The following is a 19,561-nucleotide window of genomic DNA, read 5'->3' on the forward strand; positions in this document are numbered from 1 at the left end:
GAGTCTTTCTCCATGCTCTCAGTTCAGTCATCCTCAGAGAAGTCTATCTATCATCAATAGCTTCTGGGTGCTAAGAAAAAGTAAAAGATGAGGCTGGAGAGATGACTCATGGTTTCAGAGCACTTGCTGCTCTTCCAGAAGACCTGAGTTTAGTTCCCAGCGTCCATATCTGACAGTTCACAACTGCCTATAACTGCAGCTCTTGGGGATCTGATAGCTCTGTCCTCCGAGGACAGCGTGCACACATGTGTATGGAGTAGCCACACTCAGACACATACACATAATTTAAAATAATATATTTTTAAAGTAATAGAAAAAAGCTTTCTTATTTGCCATGGAGGGATCATTTGATAAAGTTATATTTTTTGTCTTTATCCCAAGTAGAAGTGTATACCAGCCTGGCCACATGTGTTGTTCAGATTTCTTGGGCAGCATCTTTGCCTGAGCTTTCCGATTGTGTATTGTCTGATAGAAATGCCAAGAACCTCTATAGAGCTGACTTCATATAAGAGAGCCTGATCTGATGCTGAACCTGCCCTGTGTGTGGCTAGCTCTTCTATGGCTTGCTTGTGTGTGGTAGGGTGTGTGGGGGGGGGGGGGGATTTCTTTCCATAGCTTGCCTGTGTAGTGAGTTGGAGGCAGGGCTTTTAGTTCTTCCCATGCTTGCCTGTGTGTATGTTGGGGGCAGGGTTGCATTTAATTTTCTCCATGGCTTGTCCATTTGATGATTTGCTTCTCCTGCCTCTGCTGCTATAACCGTGGAGACGCCTGTCTCATTGCCAGGCAGCCATGCCAGATAGAGTGAGTGCCAGTGAGTGGCTGTGTATCCACTAGAAGAGTCCGACAGCCTCTGATCAGAACTCTTTCACATTCCCAAGTTTTCTTCAACAAAACAAAAAATTATTCAGCCAGATAACTGAAGCTGCTGTTACAAAATGGTTTTTATTGAAGCAGGAGAAAAGACTGCTAAAAGGGGTTCCTTTGCTTTTCTTGTTTTGGTCTTGATTTGAGCTGTCATACCTTGCTGTGGCACCTTAGAAAATGCCATGGCTCTTCTTCCAGTATTTGTACAGGCTGCTCTTTTCCTTGGTCCCAGCAGTTAAGCGAAACGATTGGATCTGCCAAGGATCTCTCTGTTACACTCAAGCCTGCCATGTTGAAGGATTCATGAATACATTTGCACATGTGCACAAAAATGTGCCTTGCCTTTGCATAATTTACACATTCAGACTTAGATTTTTAACATGTTTTCTGTATCTTTTAGGTATTTACATTTATTTTAGCCTAGCTTTAAAATTTATTTCCTGGCATTAGGAATGTTTATAAAGGAAGAGCCAGGATGGTCTGGTTTGCACTAGAACAGATTCCAGATCTTACTGGTTGGAAACAACCAAGGTTTTTTTGCCTACAACAGGAGTATTTAGTGAGTCAGTTGGAGGCTCTGTTTCATGTCATCTTATCAAGAAGCCTGACTAGGAGTAAGCCTGTGTCTGGACATCATTTGTGTTCTTAAGACTTCCACAAAAAATAATAATATAGTCTCCTTCTCCTCACATTTATGCTTCTCAGTGACTCCAAGGGGAACAAAGGCCATAGTGTGCCGACCAGTACACAGTAGTGGGAGCTACTTGACTAACAGTATGGAGATTCGCCATGGCATCTGACATCTGCGTGGGGAGGGTTACTGCACGCAAACTTAGTAGGAGGCAGAGCCCGATCGGGATTCTGATCCCTGAGCAGCATATCATGCCCTCTGCAGTCTCTGATGCCCAAACCCGACATAGCACTGCCTTCCCGCTGTGTAGAATGACATGGCTTTATGGAGCCAGGGCCTTCCATAGGGTACATGCCGAGTAAATCCTTGCAGTCAGCAGGACTTCCCGGCATGAGTTATTTAGACGTTACTTAAGGACTGCTCCGTGTTTGGTTGGTTGGTTGGTTTTTGGTTTTTTGAGGTGATCTGTATAGCCTTGGGTGTCCTGGAACTTGCTCTATAGACCAGGCTGACCTCGAAATCAGAGATTGACTGCCTCTGGCTCCTGCGTGCTGGAATTAAAGGCGGGCACCACCACCGTCAGGTTCCCATATTAACTTTAAGGACTTTTTTTTTTTTTAATTAAAACAAAACAAACAACTTGCCCTGCTTTTCTGACTTTAAAGATACATGTGAAATCTAGAGATGTAATGAAGGGCAAGAGCCAGGTCTTACCACTTAGGGCTCAGGATGGGGCTAGGGAGAGGTGCATCTGGCCCAGTTTACAGTGGTCTCGAAGACTCCTATCGTAGAATTCTTGTTCTGCTTCTATTCACTTTTAAGAGAAGAACATTTTACAGTACGGGTATAGGTCAGTAGGTAAAACACTTGCCAAGCATAGACAAAGCTGTGTAAAGCCAGACACACCTTTCTACTCCAGCCAGCCATTTAGGAGGTGGAATCAGAAGGATGAGAAGTGCAAGCTCATCCTTGGCGACGTAGTTCAAGGCCAGCCTAGGCCATATGGGATGGTCTCAAAACATAAGAAAGGAGCTGGGCGTGGTGGCGCACGCCTTAAATCCCAGCACTCGGGAGGCAGAGACAGGTGGATTTCTGAGTTCTAGGCCAGCCTGATTTACAGAGTGAGTTCCAGGACAGCCAGGGCTACACAGAGAAACCCTGTCTCGAAAAACAAAAAAACAAAGTAAGAAAGGAAGGAAAAATGTAGAAAATATTGTTCTGTGACTTGGTGGTGGTCCTTATCTACCAATATAGGAGATTCTAGATTATATGCACATATGAACACACACACACACACACACACACACACACACACACACACGAGGACGGCTTTGGGTATACATGTCTCATTCCATCAGGTGGTGAATGTCTTTCATGTTTTGCTGTAGCTTCGAGTCAAGATCTCCACTGAAGTTGGCATCACAAATGTTGATCTTTCCACTGTGGATAAGGATCAGAGCATTGCACCCAAAACTACCCGGTAAGTGGGCTGCCGCTTGGGCCTGAGACCCCCAAGCTTCAGAGCTGGAAAGAGCATACTGAGGCACTGTGCCCACTCGCCACCCCACCCCACCAGCTGGTGTCTCTGTGTTGGCAGTGACCCCACTCACCCCAAATTCAAGAAACTACGGTTTCAGTGCTGTTCTCTAGGGACCCTCGTGGGCAGACCCCAGATGTGGGCCTGCTAGTTGTTCATGTTAGTGTTGGGTCATGAACCAACTCTGTTACCTCAAGGGATCAACCTCGAGTCCACTCTGTCATTCACATTATTTAATTCAGAGGAAACAGTGGGTTAATTTGTATTTTACTGCAGTCTTTTCTTCAGAGTCCTGAGTAAGCCTTTGGTGTGTCCTAATGGAAACTTTCTGGCCAGTGGTAGGGCTAAATCCAGTTTGAAAGCCTTAGACCTAGCTCTAAAACAATGGTTCTCAACCTTCCTGATGCTGTGACCCCCAAATATAAGATTATTTTTGTTGCTACTTCATAAGTGCAATTTTGCTACTGCTAATGAGTTGTAACGTAAATATGGCCTTAGGTGACTGACAGGCTGAGAACTACTGCTGTAAGACCAGTGAGCCTCTACTACATGGAAGCTCCTGGTGCCCTGGGCACAGCTTCAGAATCTTGTTTTGTTTTGTTTTTTAAGTGCAAACTCCTAGGGAACCATTAACATTTTTAACATAAAAGCATGGAACACTTCAAATTTGCATGTCACCTTTGCACAAGAGTCATAATGGTCCCTGTATCATGACAGATTTTTAACACAAGTGGTGCTGAAGTAACACTAGCCATTAACATTTGATCAGGATTGGCCAGAATGCCTGGTGAAGACAGTTTGTCAGTATCACATAGACCTCTATTTTTGGGGGTAGCGTGGGAGGGGTTTGTCTTTGGTATAGCTCAGATCCCAACTGTACTCTGATGGAGTGGCTGTAGAGGCAGGGGAACTCTAAAGCTATTTTGAAGGCAAGGCATGCTTTAAGCTGCTTTTTCCTTGGAGGCATGTAGAGCTAGAGTTTATGCCCTGTAGCGTTAGTGGGGAGCACTGTTTGAGAATGCACTACAGTAATGTCTGGAAAAGTGGTTTGCAAAGTTAATTCTCTGTAGACTTGGTCTTCGTTAGTCAATATAAACTGAGAATGTAAAACGAAGCCAGGTGTGATCTCTGTAACCGGTTGGCTTGCTGACCCTCAGCTGTCTTTCTCTTAAGTCCCAGGAGACCTCTATGGAAAGACAGCTTTCCTCATCAGGTCTGCCTTCCAAGAAAATGTCTTTTTAAAAGCCAATTTCACAGCAGAAGAATAAATTGAGGCGGTCCAGGAAACAAAGCATAAAAAAGAAAACACCTAGCACCCCTTCTGCTTTGCACCCCAGCCTCCTGCCCCTTTCAGCCTCAGTGCTGCTGGCATCGACCTGTGACTGTCCCTCTGCACTCTGTCAGCCCTGCAGTGTGCACATACGCTCCCTGCACCTGAGCTGGGCCAGTTAAGGGCACGAGTCAGTGAATGGAGGCCTGGAGGTATACATTCTCATAGAGCGTTTCCCCACACCCTGAGGTATACATTCTCATAGAGCGTTTCCCCACACCCTGAGGTATACGTTCTCATAGAGCGCTTCCCCACACCCTGAGGTATACGTTCTCATAGAGCGCTTCCCCAGACCCTGAGGTATACATTCTCATAGAGCGCTTCCCCAGACCCTGAGGTATACATTCTCATAGAGCGTTTCCCCACACCCTGAGGTATACGTTCTCATAGAGCGCTTCCCCAGACCCTGAGGTATACGTTCTCATAGAGCGTTTCCCCAGACCCTGGGTCAGGTTTTCTCTGTGATTTTCCTCAGTCCTGGCCTGCAGCTGAGACTGTAAGCTTAGTGGTCCGGTCAACCTTTCTGGTCCACCTTGGCTGGCATGCATGAGACCCTGAGTTCTAGCTCCAGCACCAAATAAACAAAACAAAACAAAGACAGAAAAGAAAATGCCTCTTCAGTACAGCTGTATTGATCCGCTCGGCCTCTAGGCCACAGATAGTTTTGTATGTTAGTTGGTCCACCTTGGAAGTGGTGAAATGGGACAGGGCTGGTGGGACTGTTATTATCTCTGTTTTCAGACAGGGAGATGCTGGGAGAAGACTATCTGATATGTATATAAAATAATCTCTTTCAGGGTGACCTACCCAGCCAAAGCCAAGGGTACATTCATCGCAGACAGCCATCAGAACTTTGCCCTGTTTTTCCAGCTGGTAGATGTGAACACCGGTGCGGAGCTCACCCCTCACCAGGTCAGGAAGTGGCCCCCGTTGTTCTCCTGTCCAGAAATTGAATGTCCACCAGAGCAGTAATGCTCTGACACAGATGCAAATATCACATTCCCGTTTGTAGAGCCTGGCTGCACCCTGACTGTCTGGTCAGCTTGTCCATGTCCCATGACTCCCTCGGTAGTGATGGGGACCCATTAACTGAATACACACATTTTTAGAAAAAGGAAAAAGATGAACTCAGCTCAGCGGCTCAGATGCTAGTCCTAGAAGCTTGGGGTAGCTGAGACAGGAAGATAAGCTCAGGTTTTCTCTGGAGAAATAACACTTTTCTCTCACATTCTGTGTAGCTCTGCTGTATCCATCGGCACTGTGGTTCTCCTCCTACACTGTTCACTAGCACCACCCAAGGCTTTGTTAAAAACCACGTGCTTTTAATGTAAGATTTTCATAGTGCTTAGACTGTATAGAAGGGGTAAATGTTCTTGCTATGCAAGCCTGACAATGTGAGTTCCCTCCTGGAACCCATGTAAATCCAGAGGATAAACAACTACACAGACTTGGCCTCCAGACACACGCTACTGTCTATTTCTGTGCTTAGGTCATTCCCTCTCACGCACAATAAAGAGTATTTTAAAGGAGCTAAAAAGATTTTCAACCATTTCCCCAGCAATGTGCTCGTCCTCAGACACCTTCCCTAGCTTCCCACCTCTCTGGTCCTTCTCAGTTGTCAAGGACTGCTCCTGACCATGTCACATAGGTGGTTAGGTGTTGTACAAAGGGAATTTTAGGTAAATATTCTGAGTGCTGAAAGACAAACATTGTCAAAGCCAGTGGCCTTTGGTGTGCTATGCTGGTGTGTTAGCCAGAGCCTGTGGACCACTGACGTGGGTTTGCTTGCAGGCCCTGTCCCTTGTGGCCATAGGTTCTGTGTATACCTGTGCCACTCAGTCTCTCCCTGCTTTAACCCACAAACTTCAGGTAGCTTAGCCAGGACCTGTGCTCAAACTGACTTTTAAGCACTTGAGCCTCAGCATTTCCCAGTTCTCTCCCAGAAGGACATTTGCCAGCCCATAGCACGAGGAAGAAAATGAAAAGAAATGAGAAGACTAAATGGAGGTGGGGGTGAGGCACGATAATGCAAGGGAGTGGGGCTTTGTCTGGATTCTGCCAGCTTCTTTCTGTAATCTGTGACTTAGTGGTGTGACATTTGAAGATGAGTGTGGCAGTCCAGGTGGCAGACAGGCATCCTCTCCCCGCCCCTGGGCAAGGCTGATTGCCTGAGTTAGGATGCTCTGCGCTATGGGCTCCCTTCCCTCAATAGTGTGGTGTGTGCACTCTCAAATGAGATTTATGCTTTATGTGTAGGTACAGCGCTAGCTGTGTTGCTATGGCAACTCATTTAATCCTCTAGCCTTCTAACCTATAAATTGGAGCCAGCCACTTATCTTGTTGAATTCTTTGCCTTGAAGCCCTTGAAAGAAAAACCTTGTGTGGATATTAAGTTTTGTTGCAGTTCTAACACACATTGACAAGACCTTAGTTTCTTATACCATAACTGACTAGACTCAGAACCACTGTACTGAAGCTGGACAGATACAGATGGATGGTGGTCGAGTGGCTCCTACTTCCCAGGCTCTGCGATTCATGCTTCACACACAGACATCTTTAACATATTTCTGTGTTAAAGATGGAGAAGTCAAGGTACAGGAGATTAAGTGACTTACTCAGCTACTAAGTGATGGGGCTGGTCGCTGTGTTCAGAGCCAGGCTCTTTGTGACACCAGGCTGCTCTGTCCACTTAGAACTCTGCTTGCTATCAGCAGCAGAGCCTCCACTGCTACATCTTGAGCTGGAAACACTAGGAAATTGAAATCGAGCCTCATGCCGTTCCACCTCGTTTCCCTCTCTTGGCGCTCTGGTGAAGAAGTTAATTGGGCAGCAGAGTGGCCAAAAGCTGGCAGGAGGGCAATTGCTCACACTGGGTTTTCAGCCTCCGAGTCGCTGAGCATTGCTGGACAGCTAAGCCAAGATTCTCTCCTTTGTCAAGCAGAAAGTTGTCCCTGGGGTAGGAACTAGAGTAAGATGGCTACTCTCTCCCCTCTGAAGAGCCTGAGCCAGAGCTCTTGCTATGACAGAAGAGTAGGACTCTATTCCTGGCTGACTCCATGTTGGGCCCTCTGATCAGATGGAATTCTTGTTCTCTCCAGACGTTTGTTCGACTTCATAACCAGAAGACTGGCCAGGAAGTGGTGTTTGTTGCTGAGCCAGATAACAAGAATGTATATAAGTTTGAACTGGACACCTCTGAAAGGAAGATTGAATTTGACTCTGCCTCTGGCACCTACACACTCTACTTAATCATCGGGGATGCCACATTGAAGAACCCAATCCTCTGGAACGTGGTATGTGCCTGTTAGGCGCCTAGGTGAGGACTGCAGCGCCACACCTCACACTGACAGCCTGGCTGTGAGACATAGGGTCACACGCCTCGGCCTTAGCACATAGTAGATACCTAATAAGTATTGATCAGACAAATGAATGAAATACACACATGCCATGAATTTCTATAACTATTTTACTGGGAAGGTTTTCTGGTTATGTAAGGCATTGGGGCATACATAGATGGACAAATAGTCTAGGTCTTGGGACCTGTTAGAGCCTGGGGAAGAAGAGGGCAGGGAATGACCTGTAGGTGTGCAGAACGCTAGTTAACAGTGTCCAGCAGTTACGTGATTATGCTCTAGGTTTCATGGTTCTTCCTGACCGGCCTTACTTTTGATAGTTCCGATGACAGAAACATGAAATACAGCTTTAGAGCAAGGGATTAAGTAAGGAACCACGGGGCTTCTTGGAAGAGTATCTGGGAGTGCACGTTAAGGAGCAGTCTCCAGAGAAGGGAGGCTTCTGAGCCTTTAGTCTAGGGAACGAGCAGGAAGTGTGTTTGGGAAGTGGCAGAGGGCAGTTAGCAAAGTCAGCCAGGCCTGTCTCCCTGCAGGATGAAGGGGCAGCCGCCTTTCTTCTGCTACTTCCAAGATTCCTTTTCTTCTTCTGGACTTGATACTTTTGTGCCTTTTTTTTTTAATGTGATTAAATCACACTTCGAAGGGACACCTGGCAGTGTCATGATGACAGCCAGTGCGCCAGCTGGATTTTTCTGTAATGAGCAACTCTAGGGGGGCTTTCCCACTATGCCAGTAGGAAATTGGAATCCTTACTCTAAAAGGCACTTTTGGCAAATGCTGGGTTTGTTTTTGAGATTTTCTTTTTTGGGGGGTGGCGGGGGAGTTCGAGACAGGGCTTCTCTGTGTAGCCCTGGCTGTCCTGGAACTCACTCTGTAGACCAGGCTGGCCTCAAACTCAGAAATCCGCCTGCCTCTGTCCCCCTTTGCTGGATTAAAGGCGTGCGCCACCGCTGCCCGGCTGTTCTTGAGATTTTCATTGCCTCATTCGTCAGCTAATGGATGAGAAGTGATTGGAGTGTGGAGAGCCTTTTTGGCGTGGACTTGGCCTTTTCTTCCCCTGTACCTCTAAATAGCAGTCTTGTTCTTTCAGGCTGACGTGGTTATCAAGTTCCCTGAGGAGGAAGCCCCCTCGACTGTGCTGTCCCAGAGCCTGTTTACCCCAAAACAGGAAATTCAGGTAAAGCCCAAAGCTGTCTTCCGCTAAGCCTAGTGCTGAAATGGACTCAGGGAGAGAAAACTGCAAACTCGCGGGCTGTGGCTCTGTCCCTTCGCCCTGTTTGCACGCGGTGCTCTATGGTGTGAGCCTTACCACCATGGGAATTGGGCGGGGCAAGTTAGTGGTCCCATCTTCCAGCTGAAAGCACGGCAGAGATGACACCAGATCCCAGACACTAGATCCCAGGCCACCCCTGGGCAATCCGAGGCACGCGTAGGCTTATCCTCTGTGCTGTATAAGTCAGACTAACAGCTGAGAACTGGGGGGGGGGGCTTTACTGCCCTGGGCAGATTCTTGTCTGTCTCAGGCCACTCCCCTACCTTGTGACACAAAATAAACCCTATCCAGCCCAGCCCATCAGAGGTTAGGAGGACCAAAATGGATAAGTAAGGAGAGGCTTTTCAGTCTCTCTGAAAGCCTTCCTAGAGTAAACACAGGTGAGGAACGTGAGGTAGGTCCCGCAGTGCACTGCTCGCCATCGTGAGATTCAGTCCTCTTAGCAGCGTGGAGCCTACTTGTGAGTGAGTAAGGAGTGTGAAGAGAGACTAGCCAGGGGTGGCGGCCTGCACCTGTACTCCCAGCATCGGTGAGGCAGAGGCAAGAGGATCCTAGGTTCCAAGCAGAAAAATAAAGGATGGGGCCTCAAAGGGCAGGGGGAGGATTCTTTCAAAATCCGCGTCATGCTCTATGGCATCGTTCAGGATTAGCAGGGTTTTCTGTGACAAGGAAGGGGGCTGGGTGTGCTACAGGGTCCACTAGGGACGGCAGTCATGACAGGCAGCACTGGGAAACCAGTGTTAGCCAGGAGGAGCCACAGTGAGAACACAGGGCTGCAGGCTCGAGCAGAGCTCCCTCCCGCTGGAGCTGGCTTGGCTGCGCATTGGCGAGTGGGAAAGAGGCCATACATGAAGAACGGACACTTGCAAAGATGGGAGTGCACAGTGTCCCAGCTCATCTGTCCCTCACAGAGTCTTTCACAAGCCTAGCAGAGTGACCATGGCCCTCCCTAGTCCCATTTCTTTACTTAGAAACTGAGGCACAGAGTTCCATGCCTCTAGTCTCACGGCCAAACATCGTTTGGGCCCGAGTATATTCTGTGGACTCCTAGTGCATTGCTAAATCTGCTATCCCAGGCCGTTGAGGTGAGCTGTGCAGTTTCTGATTGCTCAAGCCTCAGAGGCACGCTATCCAGCTTCCTGGCTTGACTCCAGAAGTTAAACAGATCTGGTGAGGGAGGTCTGTTCAGGTGATCTCTAGAGCCCTGACTATGGAATAGAAGAATAAATTAAGGGTGGCCCATCTGTAATGAGTCCCTGATGGATTTTAAAGGGGTTGCAGTTACTGTTAGTTGGTCAAGTATAGCAGGGCGGTAACATGACCTAGGAACCCAGGAACATTTCTGAGGTCTGGAGTCCTTGGGTGTAATGTCCAAGCTAGCCCTAGGCCTGAGCCTTCTTTCTGACACAGCCAGGTGACCCTGGGTAGCCTCTAAATGACAGTCTTTGAGGAGAGAGGTTAGCCGTACACTGGCTGGAACCAGAACAGTGGCCTGGGAAGAGATGCCTGGGATCTAAGAGCAGCATGAAGCCAGTCAAAGCCTTGGCCTCTAGGAGGTATTTCCTCTCCTCAGTTGTTGGCATTTAGTCCCATCTAAGAAGGACGCAGTCTGAAACTTCGTGGTGTGTCCTCTCTTGTCAGCACCTGTTCCGAGAGCCTGAGAAGAGGCCCCCCACAGTGGTGTCCAATACATTCACGGCCCTCATCCTCTCGCCCTTGCTCCTGCTCTTTGCACTGGTAAGTCGACATCATTAGTGTGGGCAGTGTATCTGGCTCCAGGCAGGGCAGATGTAGCCGTTCCAAGAGTCTTTGTGCTCTGGCCTAAGCATAGCTCTAGAGGGGTCCAGCAGCTGTGACTTGAACTAATAGGCAGAAACTTTTAGAATAAGCAGGGTTCCCCATGGTGGGGGAAGAGCCAAATAAATGCATCCATTAATAAACACATGAGAAAATTGCTGCCAGCAGTGACCAGTGTGCAGTCTGAGGCCCTCTGCGGGCATACTCCAAAGAGATCAGGTGTGGGGAAAGTGGAGGTCTGTGTTGATAGCTTTAAGAATGGAGAGCAAGCTGTGCATTCCAGATCTCCTAGGAGCATGAAGCTGGAATGATCGGGAGGTCCACTTAGAAGAGGTGTTAGTCTGCCCACACAATGAATCGGTGTGCCAGTTGTTAGCAGACTGACAGATCGCACACTGATGCCAACAGGCGTTACAGAAAGAGACTGGCAAGGAGACTAGGTAAAGTCAGCGCAATCCTCTTCAAGGAAAAGTGTTTAAAACTGTGTTCGTGTTGGTCAGCTGAGGAGGAAACACCGTCGGTGTTGTAAAGGAAGGAAATTCCAACTTTAATAGTGATGTGTAGCTGGGGGGGGGGGGTGGCAGCCACGCCAGAGGAGGCAGCACTCAGGAGGCAGAGGCAGGCAAATATCTGAGTTTGAAGTCAGCATGATCTACAGCATGAGTTCCAGGACAGCCAGAGCTACACAGAGAAATGAGTCTCAACCAAAAAAAAAGTTTGAATGTGTGTGTGTGTGTTTGTGTGTGTGTGTATACATATACATAGATGTATGAGTTTTTTGGGTTTGTTTTGTTTTTTTAGAAACAGGGTTTCTCTGTGTAGCCCTGGCTGTCCTGGAACTCACTTTGTAGACCAGGCTGGCCTCACATTCACAGGGATCTGGCTGCCTCTGCCTCCCAGCTGCAGGAACCAAAGGTGTGTGTCGTCACTACACCTGGTTTATGTTCACTTTGTCTTTTAAAGATTTATTTATTTTATGTATGTGAGTACACTGTTGCTGTCTTCAGACACACCAGAAGAGGGCGTCAGATCTCATTACAGATGGTTGTGAGCCACCATGTGGTTGCTGGAATTTGAACTCAGAACCTTTGGAAGAGCAGTATGTTAACTTAAAAAAAAAAAAAAAAAAAAAAAAACTGTCTTGGACCAGATGTGTAGTCTACAGATTGGGTTCCAAGACACCCATGACTATATACAGAAACCCTGTCTTGACCACCACCCCTGGCGCCCAGCCCCTGAAAAAGATTATTTTTTTCTTTCTTGACTGTGTAGATTGTGCTGGCCATGAAATCACAGAGAATGAGTCCTCTGCTTCCAGATTGCCATGAAATTAATGCCAGACTCCATTTATATATTTTAACCAATAAATTTTTTCCTTTGTTTCTCTAAAAATCATAAACATAGGTACATAACCTCCAAGCTGAGAGAATTTGGGCAAACAAAACTCTAGGTGTTATTTTTGGCAGGTTACCTGTGTTTTAAATGAAAACTACAAAGCTTGCCACAAGCTTTCAAACAGGCCCGGTGTGCGGGTGTTTTTTTTTTTTTTTTTTTTTGGTTTTTTCGAGACAGGGTTTCTCTGTATAGCCCTGGCTGTCCTGGAGCTCACTTTGTAGACCAGGCTGGCCTCGAACTCAGAAATCCGTCTGCCTCTGCCTCCCGAGTGCTGGGATTAAAGGCGTGCGCCACCACGCCCGGCGCGGGTGTTTTTATATTGGGGTGATGGAGTTTCAGGAGACACAGACTCCATCATGAGAGCACGTTCCTGCTGCCTGCCTACAGCACTGACCCCTAGAGAACTTAGTGGAAGGATCAGTCATTTTTGATCAATGCAGCTTCTTTCAGAGGGAAGAAGGGACAGTTCTTCCTGAGGACGTAGAGCAGTGTGCTTGTCACCTAGGGAAATCCCTGTCCTTCTAGTGTATGTGAACTTTGAAGCTCTGGGGCCTGGATCAGTCTTGGCATAGAATGTGTTGCACACTTTCACATTCTAATCTTCATTTTTCTCGGTCACTCAGTGGATCCGGATTGGAGCCAATGTCTCCAACTTCACATTTGCTCCTAGCACAGTTATCTTCCACCTGGGACATGCTGGTAAGTGCCCCCGGCTGCTAATTCCTTTGCCTGCCCACGCTAAAGCCCTGTTAAGTAAGCCCACAACCTATTAACTATAATGGCTTAATAGCACAACATTTCCCTCTTCCTCCTGGCCTTTCAGCACAGTTAATATGATGATAAACCTGTTTGGCCTGCCAGCTTACAACAGCTGTCATTCTATTGGGCCTCATTGTACCGGGAGGCTGTGGCAAGCCATTTACCCTCATTTAATAGCCCCGTTCATTTCCAGAGATTACTCGCTTAGCGTGTCTTTCACTGAGCCGTCTTCCTGGATGAAGAGCATTTAATGCCGTTTCCAAAGGTTATCTCTCCCACCACAGTGATCTTCATATTTGCTGGCAGCCCAGGTGTCTGGACAGTAATAGAAAATCCCTCCCTTGATCACACACACTGTCCTCCGTTGTTTTTTGGAGAATGTAGGACCTAAAGAGCCTAAGCATAGCAAGACAGTAAGTTCCCAATTCCTTTGCCTCTTGAAGGCGCCATCATCTCTGCATCCATAGTACATGGTCTCCAGGGGTCCACAGAACCTCTTTCCAGGCAACGGTGGAAATATTTTTGAGGGAAGGGAGTCTAACTTTGGTGAGATTCTCACATTGGTCCCTGATCTCAAAAATGTTTAAGCACCTCTGTGGTAGTTCATCTGTCATCCTAGGCAGAACCGGTAGGGTGACCTTTCTCACCTGATTAGTTACTGAACTTGAATGACAGCCCACCTCGTAAGCTGAGAGCAGGACCCAAATAGAAATGTGTTTAGAGCATGACATTCCTTGCCAGTGTGCTTTTGTGTGCACTTCCTCGTTTGAGTCTCATTAATTCAACACCAATCGGCATAACTGGGGCAGGAACTCTGACCCTTTTGACGGTGAAAGAATTTGGGCCCAGGGAGGCTGTAGGCTGCTGGGGTGGAGCCTGTACAGCCCAGCGCTCCCAGAGCCCTCAGGGCCTGAGTCCCACTGAGCCTTCCCAGGCCTCTGCTCACTTCCAAGCCACAGCAGCCACTTGTTCTTAATATGATTCTAATTAAAAGGAAATGACTAATTGGTTTATGTGCTGAATGTTTTCATTAAGAATTTGAAACCTAAAATGATCCCAGATATGAAGGAAGCAGAGTGGATGGGAGTCTGTAGATCAGAGAGAGGCAAAGGGGCCTGAAGTCAGTCTTACCTCTAGGTTTCTTGGTAAAGAAAGCTCAAAAGCATATATGTTGGCCTCTGTTGTCCTGTGTTAAGAACCGCACGCCTTTAATCCCAGCACTTGGGAGGCAGAGGCAGGCGGATTTCTGAGTTCGAGGCCAGCCTGGTCTACAAAGTAAGTTCCAGGATAGCCAGTGCTATACAGAGAAACCCTGTCCCGAGAAAACAAACAAACAAACAAACAAAAAACCAAAACAAAAAAAGATAAAAGGGTTAAAGCAAAAGGCTGCCAGGAAGTGCTGACCCTTACAGTGCAGAGCCCTGCTCCCTTCCCCCATCCCCACTGTCATTGCTGCCTTTAACTGGATGTTATGACACTCCTGTAGCGATGCTGGGCCTCATGTATATCTACTGGACTCAGCTCAACATGTTCCAGACCCTCAAGTACCTGGCTGTCCTGGGCACTGTGACGTTTCTGGCTGGCAACCGAATGCTGGCCCAGCATGCAGTTAAGAGGTGAGGCTGGGATGAATCAAGCTCCAGGGTGGGACAAGAAACATTTGTGAGGGCACTGAGCCAGCCTAACTATGAGACCACAAAGGTATGTGGCAGAATATTCACATCCTTGGGGCAAGTCTGACACCTTCCTCCAGCCTGTTAAGGAAGCCATAAGTGTGAACAGTGGTAGATGTTTGAAAGTCAGTAGTTTGTGTCCTCACATTAGAACAAGGGTGAAGTGACTACATTGTGTAATCAAAACTGTGTTAGCTGTGTGGTATAAACATCCTTCTGGCCCTGCCCTCCTGTACCCCCAGAATGGTACCTCTACTGGGGCTCTGGATGGTGCCAGACCTCTTCCTCCCATCTGCAGGTCTATGCTCTCTCTGCCCCTCAGCAATTGTGTAGGCATGGCAACCCAGCGATAGCCAGCTTGAGAGGCAGACAAATGCTCAGACCTTGATGTGGTGGCAGCTTGACTTTCAGAACAGAATTGGAGGCAAATTTAAATGTCACATAGGTGTTTCTCATTGATTTGACTTTATAGAACCTGACTGATTTCAGCCACGCAAAGGGCAATAAGAAAAGGTCAGAATTGCTTTCACCTTTGAAAGAAATCATTTTCAGACTCACCCTGCTTTCTCCCTCTGGGACCTTTGCTGGCAGAATGGAACTTGGAAGCATGCCCTTAAACACGCTGCCAGTTGCATCTGTCTGATCCAGGAGGGCTGGGCATATCAAGGAGACCACTAGCGACTGGGCAGGGTGGGGGGTCTCACTGTAAGCTTTCAGTGCCTCACCATGAGCTCCTGTGCAAACAACCCTGACTTCCCAGGGCTGGTCTAGGTCCCACCAGAGCTGCCTCAGTGCCCCCAGTCGTAGTTATGTCACCCCTAACACTGTGCATTGCATCCAGAAAAGGAAAGCCTGGGACTTGGTTGTTTTTCCTTCAGTGACCAGTCTGGGCTCCCAGGGCCAGAAGGCTGTGTGTGCTCTGTCCCTTAACTTCTTTCTTCTCTGGAAATTGTCCGCAAGAACAATGAAGCCAAGGGAAGAGCGGTGTGAGAAACCCATTCCCTGTAGATCCATGCGGCAGTGTGCCCACTGTGGAAGCTCACCCTACACGCACTTTCTGAAAAGACCCTTGGCTCTCATTAGAAGCCTGGTGGCTCTTCACCCCCCTCCTCTTCACAAGTCCGACAGCTTGTGCTGCCTGGAGAAAGGAACGGCCTTGACAGGAGCTCTGGTCTGGTTTACCATGTGTGTCCTCTGCTTGTCTGTCTCTCTCTCTCTCTCTCTCTCTCTCTCTCTCTCTCTCTCTCTCACTCACTGTCCTTTCTTGATTCTCAAACCTCTTTCCTTTGGCAGGATCGCTGCAGAGCAGAGCAGTAGATTGGCAAAATATAGGACACTACGGTAAAGATGAAGGGCGACTCGTCCCAGAGGCAGGCTCCCTCCCACCTTGTCCACATCATGCATGCCAGTTACTGTCCTGTTTCCACCCACTTGTTCCTCCCCACCACTCCCTCTACCAGGGTGAATTCAGAGGCTGTTTTAAACTTGTTAAATGAGGTTGTGGCTGGCTCAGGACAGCCTTCCCGGGGGTACTGCTGCAGCACCCCGTGAGAACAGGAGCTGAGGATAAGACAAGTCCATTTTGGACTTCAACAGGGCCGCATCCGTCCTGGCTGCTCGGTTCACAAAGTGATGGTCCCATGGCAACTCCCGGCACACCTTGTCACTACTTCTAGGCCTTTCTGGAACATTTGGCTGAACCATGCAATTTGGTGAGATTCGCTTGTGATGACCACAGATCAAAGCCAACAGCAGAATTGTACCTGGAGCACAGGGTGTGACACACAGCAGCCCTTCTTTCAAGGGCTCTTGATGGGGAGGCAGATTCAGTGAAGACTGGAGCAACGGCAGGGGTGGGGTGCTGCTTCGTGGATCTGCTCCTGCAGATGAGGGGCCCACGAGAGGCTCTGTGGAACATCCGGAGTGTCCTTGTCTAGTACTTCGACATTCATCTCCATCCCTCCAGCATTGCATGGACCGTGGTGCACCCAAAAATACCATCTCCCCAACCTGGAGTGGGCTGGGTCAGGCCTGTGGGACATAGTTGGCCGATCCTTGCCTTATATACCACAAGTAGAAGAGAGAGATTTTAATTTTCACGTCATGTCTCCTTTTATCCCTTGCCTTAGAAATAGCTTTCTCTGGCAAGAAATGAAGCAAATCCCAGCACACCTAGTTTTTAATCCTCTGGAAATAGGAAAAGTCAACAAAAACATAGGATCTAGGCTTTCTCCGTGCAATGTTAGCATAAGCCGGGTCACCTTGTCCTTACCTCAAAGAGAAAATGGCTTCAACCCAGGGTTAAGTGAGGTGCAGTGCTGGACATGGTAGCTCACACCTGTAAGCCCGACATTTGGAAGGCAGAGGCGTGAGGACCAGGGGATCAGTGTCCTCCTGGACTGTAGGGGACCCTGTGTCTAGATACTTGAGTAATGAATAAAGAAGCAGAACTGAGCATGTAGTCGTGAGGCTCCCACCTAGTGATAGACTCTGTGGTCCAGAAGGCTCCTGAGCCCTGGCGTAGGCTGTCCCTCGCCCACCCTTGTTCTTTTGGTTTTGCCCTAAATTTCAGTTGCTCTGTGTGAGATTTACCTTCAGAACTAGTTCTTCCTGCGACAGTCTTTTGTTCTTTTGTTCTTTACTCTGATCCCTCCTGCTAGCCAAGTCTGGTCGGTCGGTCGTTAGAGCCTTTGGGACTTGGGCCGGGGACCCCATGAGCTGGCTCAGTGCTACTGACTAAGGGCACAAGCTGGTTTGAACGAGTATAATGGAGTCTTTCCGTTGTTGGCCAAGGTCTGGGGTTTTGAGTTCTGCTGCCACATTTCATACCCTTGCTGTCCTTCCAGCCTGGACACTGTCAGGCACAAGTTTAATGTGAGGAAATTGTGAGCACCGGTAAAGATTTAAAGGCACGTCCTGGTCTGTACGCTCTAGCGCCGTGCCTGCATGCCCTCCTGAGGACTGCTTTATCAGTTGGGTTGAAGCCTGCCATTCTGTGAGACTGGTAGGATCTTCCCAGTCCTTACTGGGGCCCGCCCGCCGCCTGCTGAGGCCATGCTCTGGTGTGCCTGCTGCTTGCTTGCCACTCGTCCCTGTTGCTCTCCATTCGGTTACATTCCCCTCTCCTGCCTCCACAGCACTTCCCACAGGGACTGGTGGGAAGAAAATGGCCGAGAGATTCTCATCTGAGTAGTGCACTATCCCAGCACTCAAGAGACTGAGGCAGGAAGATCATAAGTTTGGGGCCAGCCTGAGCTACATAACAAAACCCTATCTCAAAAAAAAAGGACTCAAACCTACCAACCAGTCAGCCAACTAGCCTACAAACCAAAAAAGGAAGGAAGAGCAAACGAACAAAACTGTGGTTTTATGAGCTAAGGGCCCTTTTCCATACTTGCTCTGTGTTAGATTAGTTGCTGAGTCTGTACTGGCAAGAATGCAGGCAGCCAGCAGGATTAAACTCTTGATTCTTTCTGACTGAAGTCTTCCCTGTTGGCCTGTACTGTGAGGGGTGTGCCTGGAATTACCTCATCCCTGTATTTTCACATGCTCCCTCCTCAGTCCTCAGCTTACTTCATGGTTTTCAGGTCATCATGGGCCTCAGCTATTTTTTTGAAATGAGACGGGGCATTTACAAGTGGAACCAGTAGATACAGGCTGTCCCCTTGTCAATCACATCTTCTAGTGGGAGAATGACTTAGTCTCCCTGTTGTCCCACGTAAGAACTGTAACTGTGCTTTAAACCATCAGTGATTGTATGTCTGTCTGCGTTTCCTTCCAGAACAGCACATTAGTTCCAGAAGAAGTCTGAAGACCCTGAAGGCTGAAATGAACATTTAACAAGGAGTGGGGACAGTTCATGGTGTGAAAGGAAGAACTGGGGACACAACAGGAGGGAGGAGATGCCTGTTCGTTAAAAAGAGAAAAGCTGAGCTGTGCTTACATGTTTACTTGTTTCTCACTTTTTGCTTCACAGAGCAGACATGTTTGGGCCCAGATTGTCTGTCCCTTTGTCTTGATGCCTGGCAAGATGCTGTGAATATCCCAGGCTACCCAGATGTTGTATTTGAAAAGTTGAAATCTGTAATTCATCATCAGCTTTGGAATAAAGAGAATGGTGGACTCCCAGTGTTGATGGAGCCTTGCATGTGTGATATGAAGACTCAGCAGTCTTCAGTTGGGCCATCTCACCCCTTTCTTAAAAGTACTAAAAGTGGCTAGAAAAAGCCTGTGTCCTTTCGGCTCCAGTAGCAAACACTTTGTAGGAGCCCTGCTTGTCTTTGAAGATTCTTCTCTTCAAAAGACCTGCTCTAGGCTTTTGCCTTGAACATTTGGGCTTGGTGTGTAGAGAAGGGTTAAAATTTTGTCAATAAAAAGCTGACTGCCTCGGTCCATTTCTTCTGTGATAAAATGCACCAAAGCAGCAGGTGACTTAGAGACAGTAAAATAGAGCACTTACAGGCAGTAAGATGATTTATAAGCAATAAAATAGATGGATGGATGGATAATTTATAAATAAAAAGGTAGATTGGTGTGTGGATATTGATAGAAAGGTAGATAGATAGATAGACAGACAGACAGACAGACAGACAGACAGACAGATAGGCAACCCAATAGTCCTAAGAACTAGAAGGCGCTGGCAGAGCTGGTAAGTAGTAAGAGAGACTGCTACTTCCAGATGATGTTGATGTCAATGCCGTATCAGTGTTCCCAGTGACAGAATAACAAAAAAGCAGCTAGCCTAGCTAATTCCCCTGGCCCTTGAATAGAGGTAATAATCTATACACTAGTGTGAGCCACCCACCTCTTAGTACAATGCATTGGGGATCTTTCAGCATGGTTTTGGAAGGACTCTAATTCAGACCGTAGCACTGACTGACCACCTTTGTTATCCCAACACTCCTACTGCAAGGTGGGAGTCCCCCTGTCCTGGAGTACACAGAGAGGCC

At 47.9% G+C, this 19,561-nt stretch overlaps 1 protein-coding gene across 8 annotated transcripts in view; it reads left to right on the top strand.

The window, feature by feature from the left end:
- The window catches only part of Rpn2 (ribophorin II), a 47,221-nt gene extending 28,220 nt beyond the window's left edge, over nucleotides 1-19,001 (top strand). For 2 of the 8 annotated variants that reach the window (NM_001355163.1, NM_001355164.1), the window contains exons 10-18: nucleotides 2,884-2,975; nucleotides 5,160-5,274; nucleotides 7,461-7,655; nucleotides 8,806-8,892; nucleotides 10,630-10,725; nucleotides 12,804-12,879; nucleotides 14,426-14,555; nucleotides 15,906-15,953; nucleotides 18,394-19,001. In NM_001355163.1, the coding sequence (NP_001342092.1) occupies nucleotides 2,884-2,975; nucleotides 5,160-5,274; nucleotides 7,461-7,655; nucleotides 8,806-8,892; nucleotides 10,630-10,725; nucleotides 12,804-12,879; nucleotides 14,426-14,555; nucleotides 15,906-15,953; nucleotides 18,394-18,406 (852 nt within the window). In that variant the 3' untranslated portion in view covers nucleotides 18,407-19,001. The remainder of the gene's footprint in view (nucleotides 1-2,883; nucleotides 2,976-5,159; nucleotides 5,275-7,460; nucleotides 7,656-8,805; nucleotides 8,893-10,629; nucleotides 10,726-12,803; nucleotides 12,880-14,425; nucleotides 14,556-15,905; nucleotides 15,954-18,393) is intronic. The other 6 variants (NM_019642.4, NM_001355165.1, XM_030248863.1 and 3 more) reach the window with 5 other exon arrangements.
- The last annotated feature ends 560 nt before the right edge of the window (nucleotides 19,002-19,561 follow it).

Source organism: Mus musculus, chromosome 2 (assembly GCF_000001635.26).
Source record: "Mus musculus strain C57BL/6J chromosome 2, GRCm38.p6 C57BL/6J".
NCBI classification, from domain to species: Eukaryota; Metazoa; Chordata; class Mammalia; order Rodentia; family Muridae; genus Mus; species Mus musculus.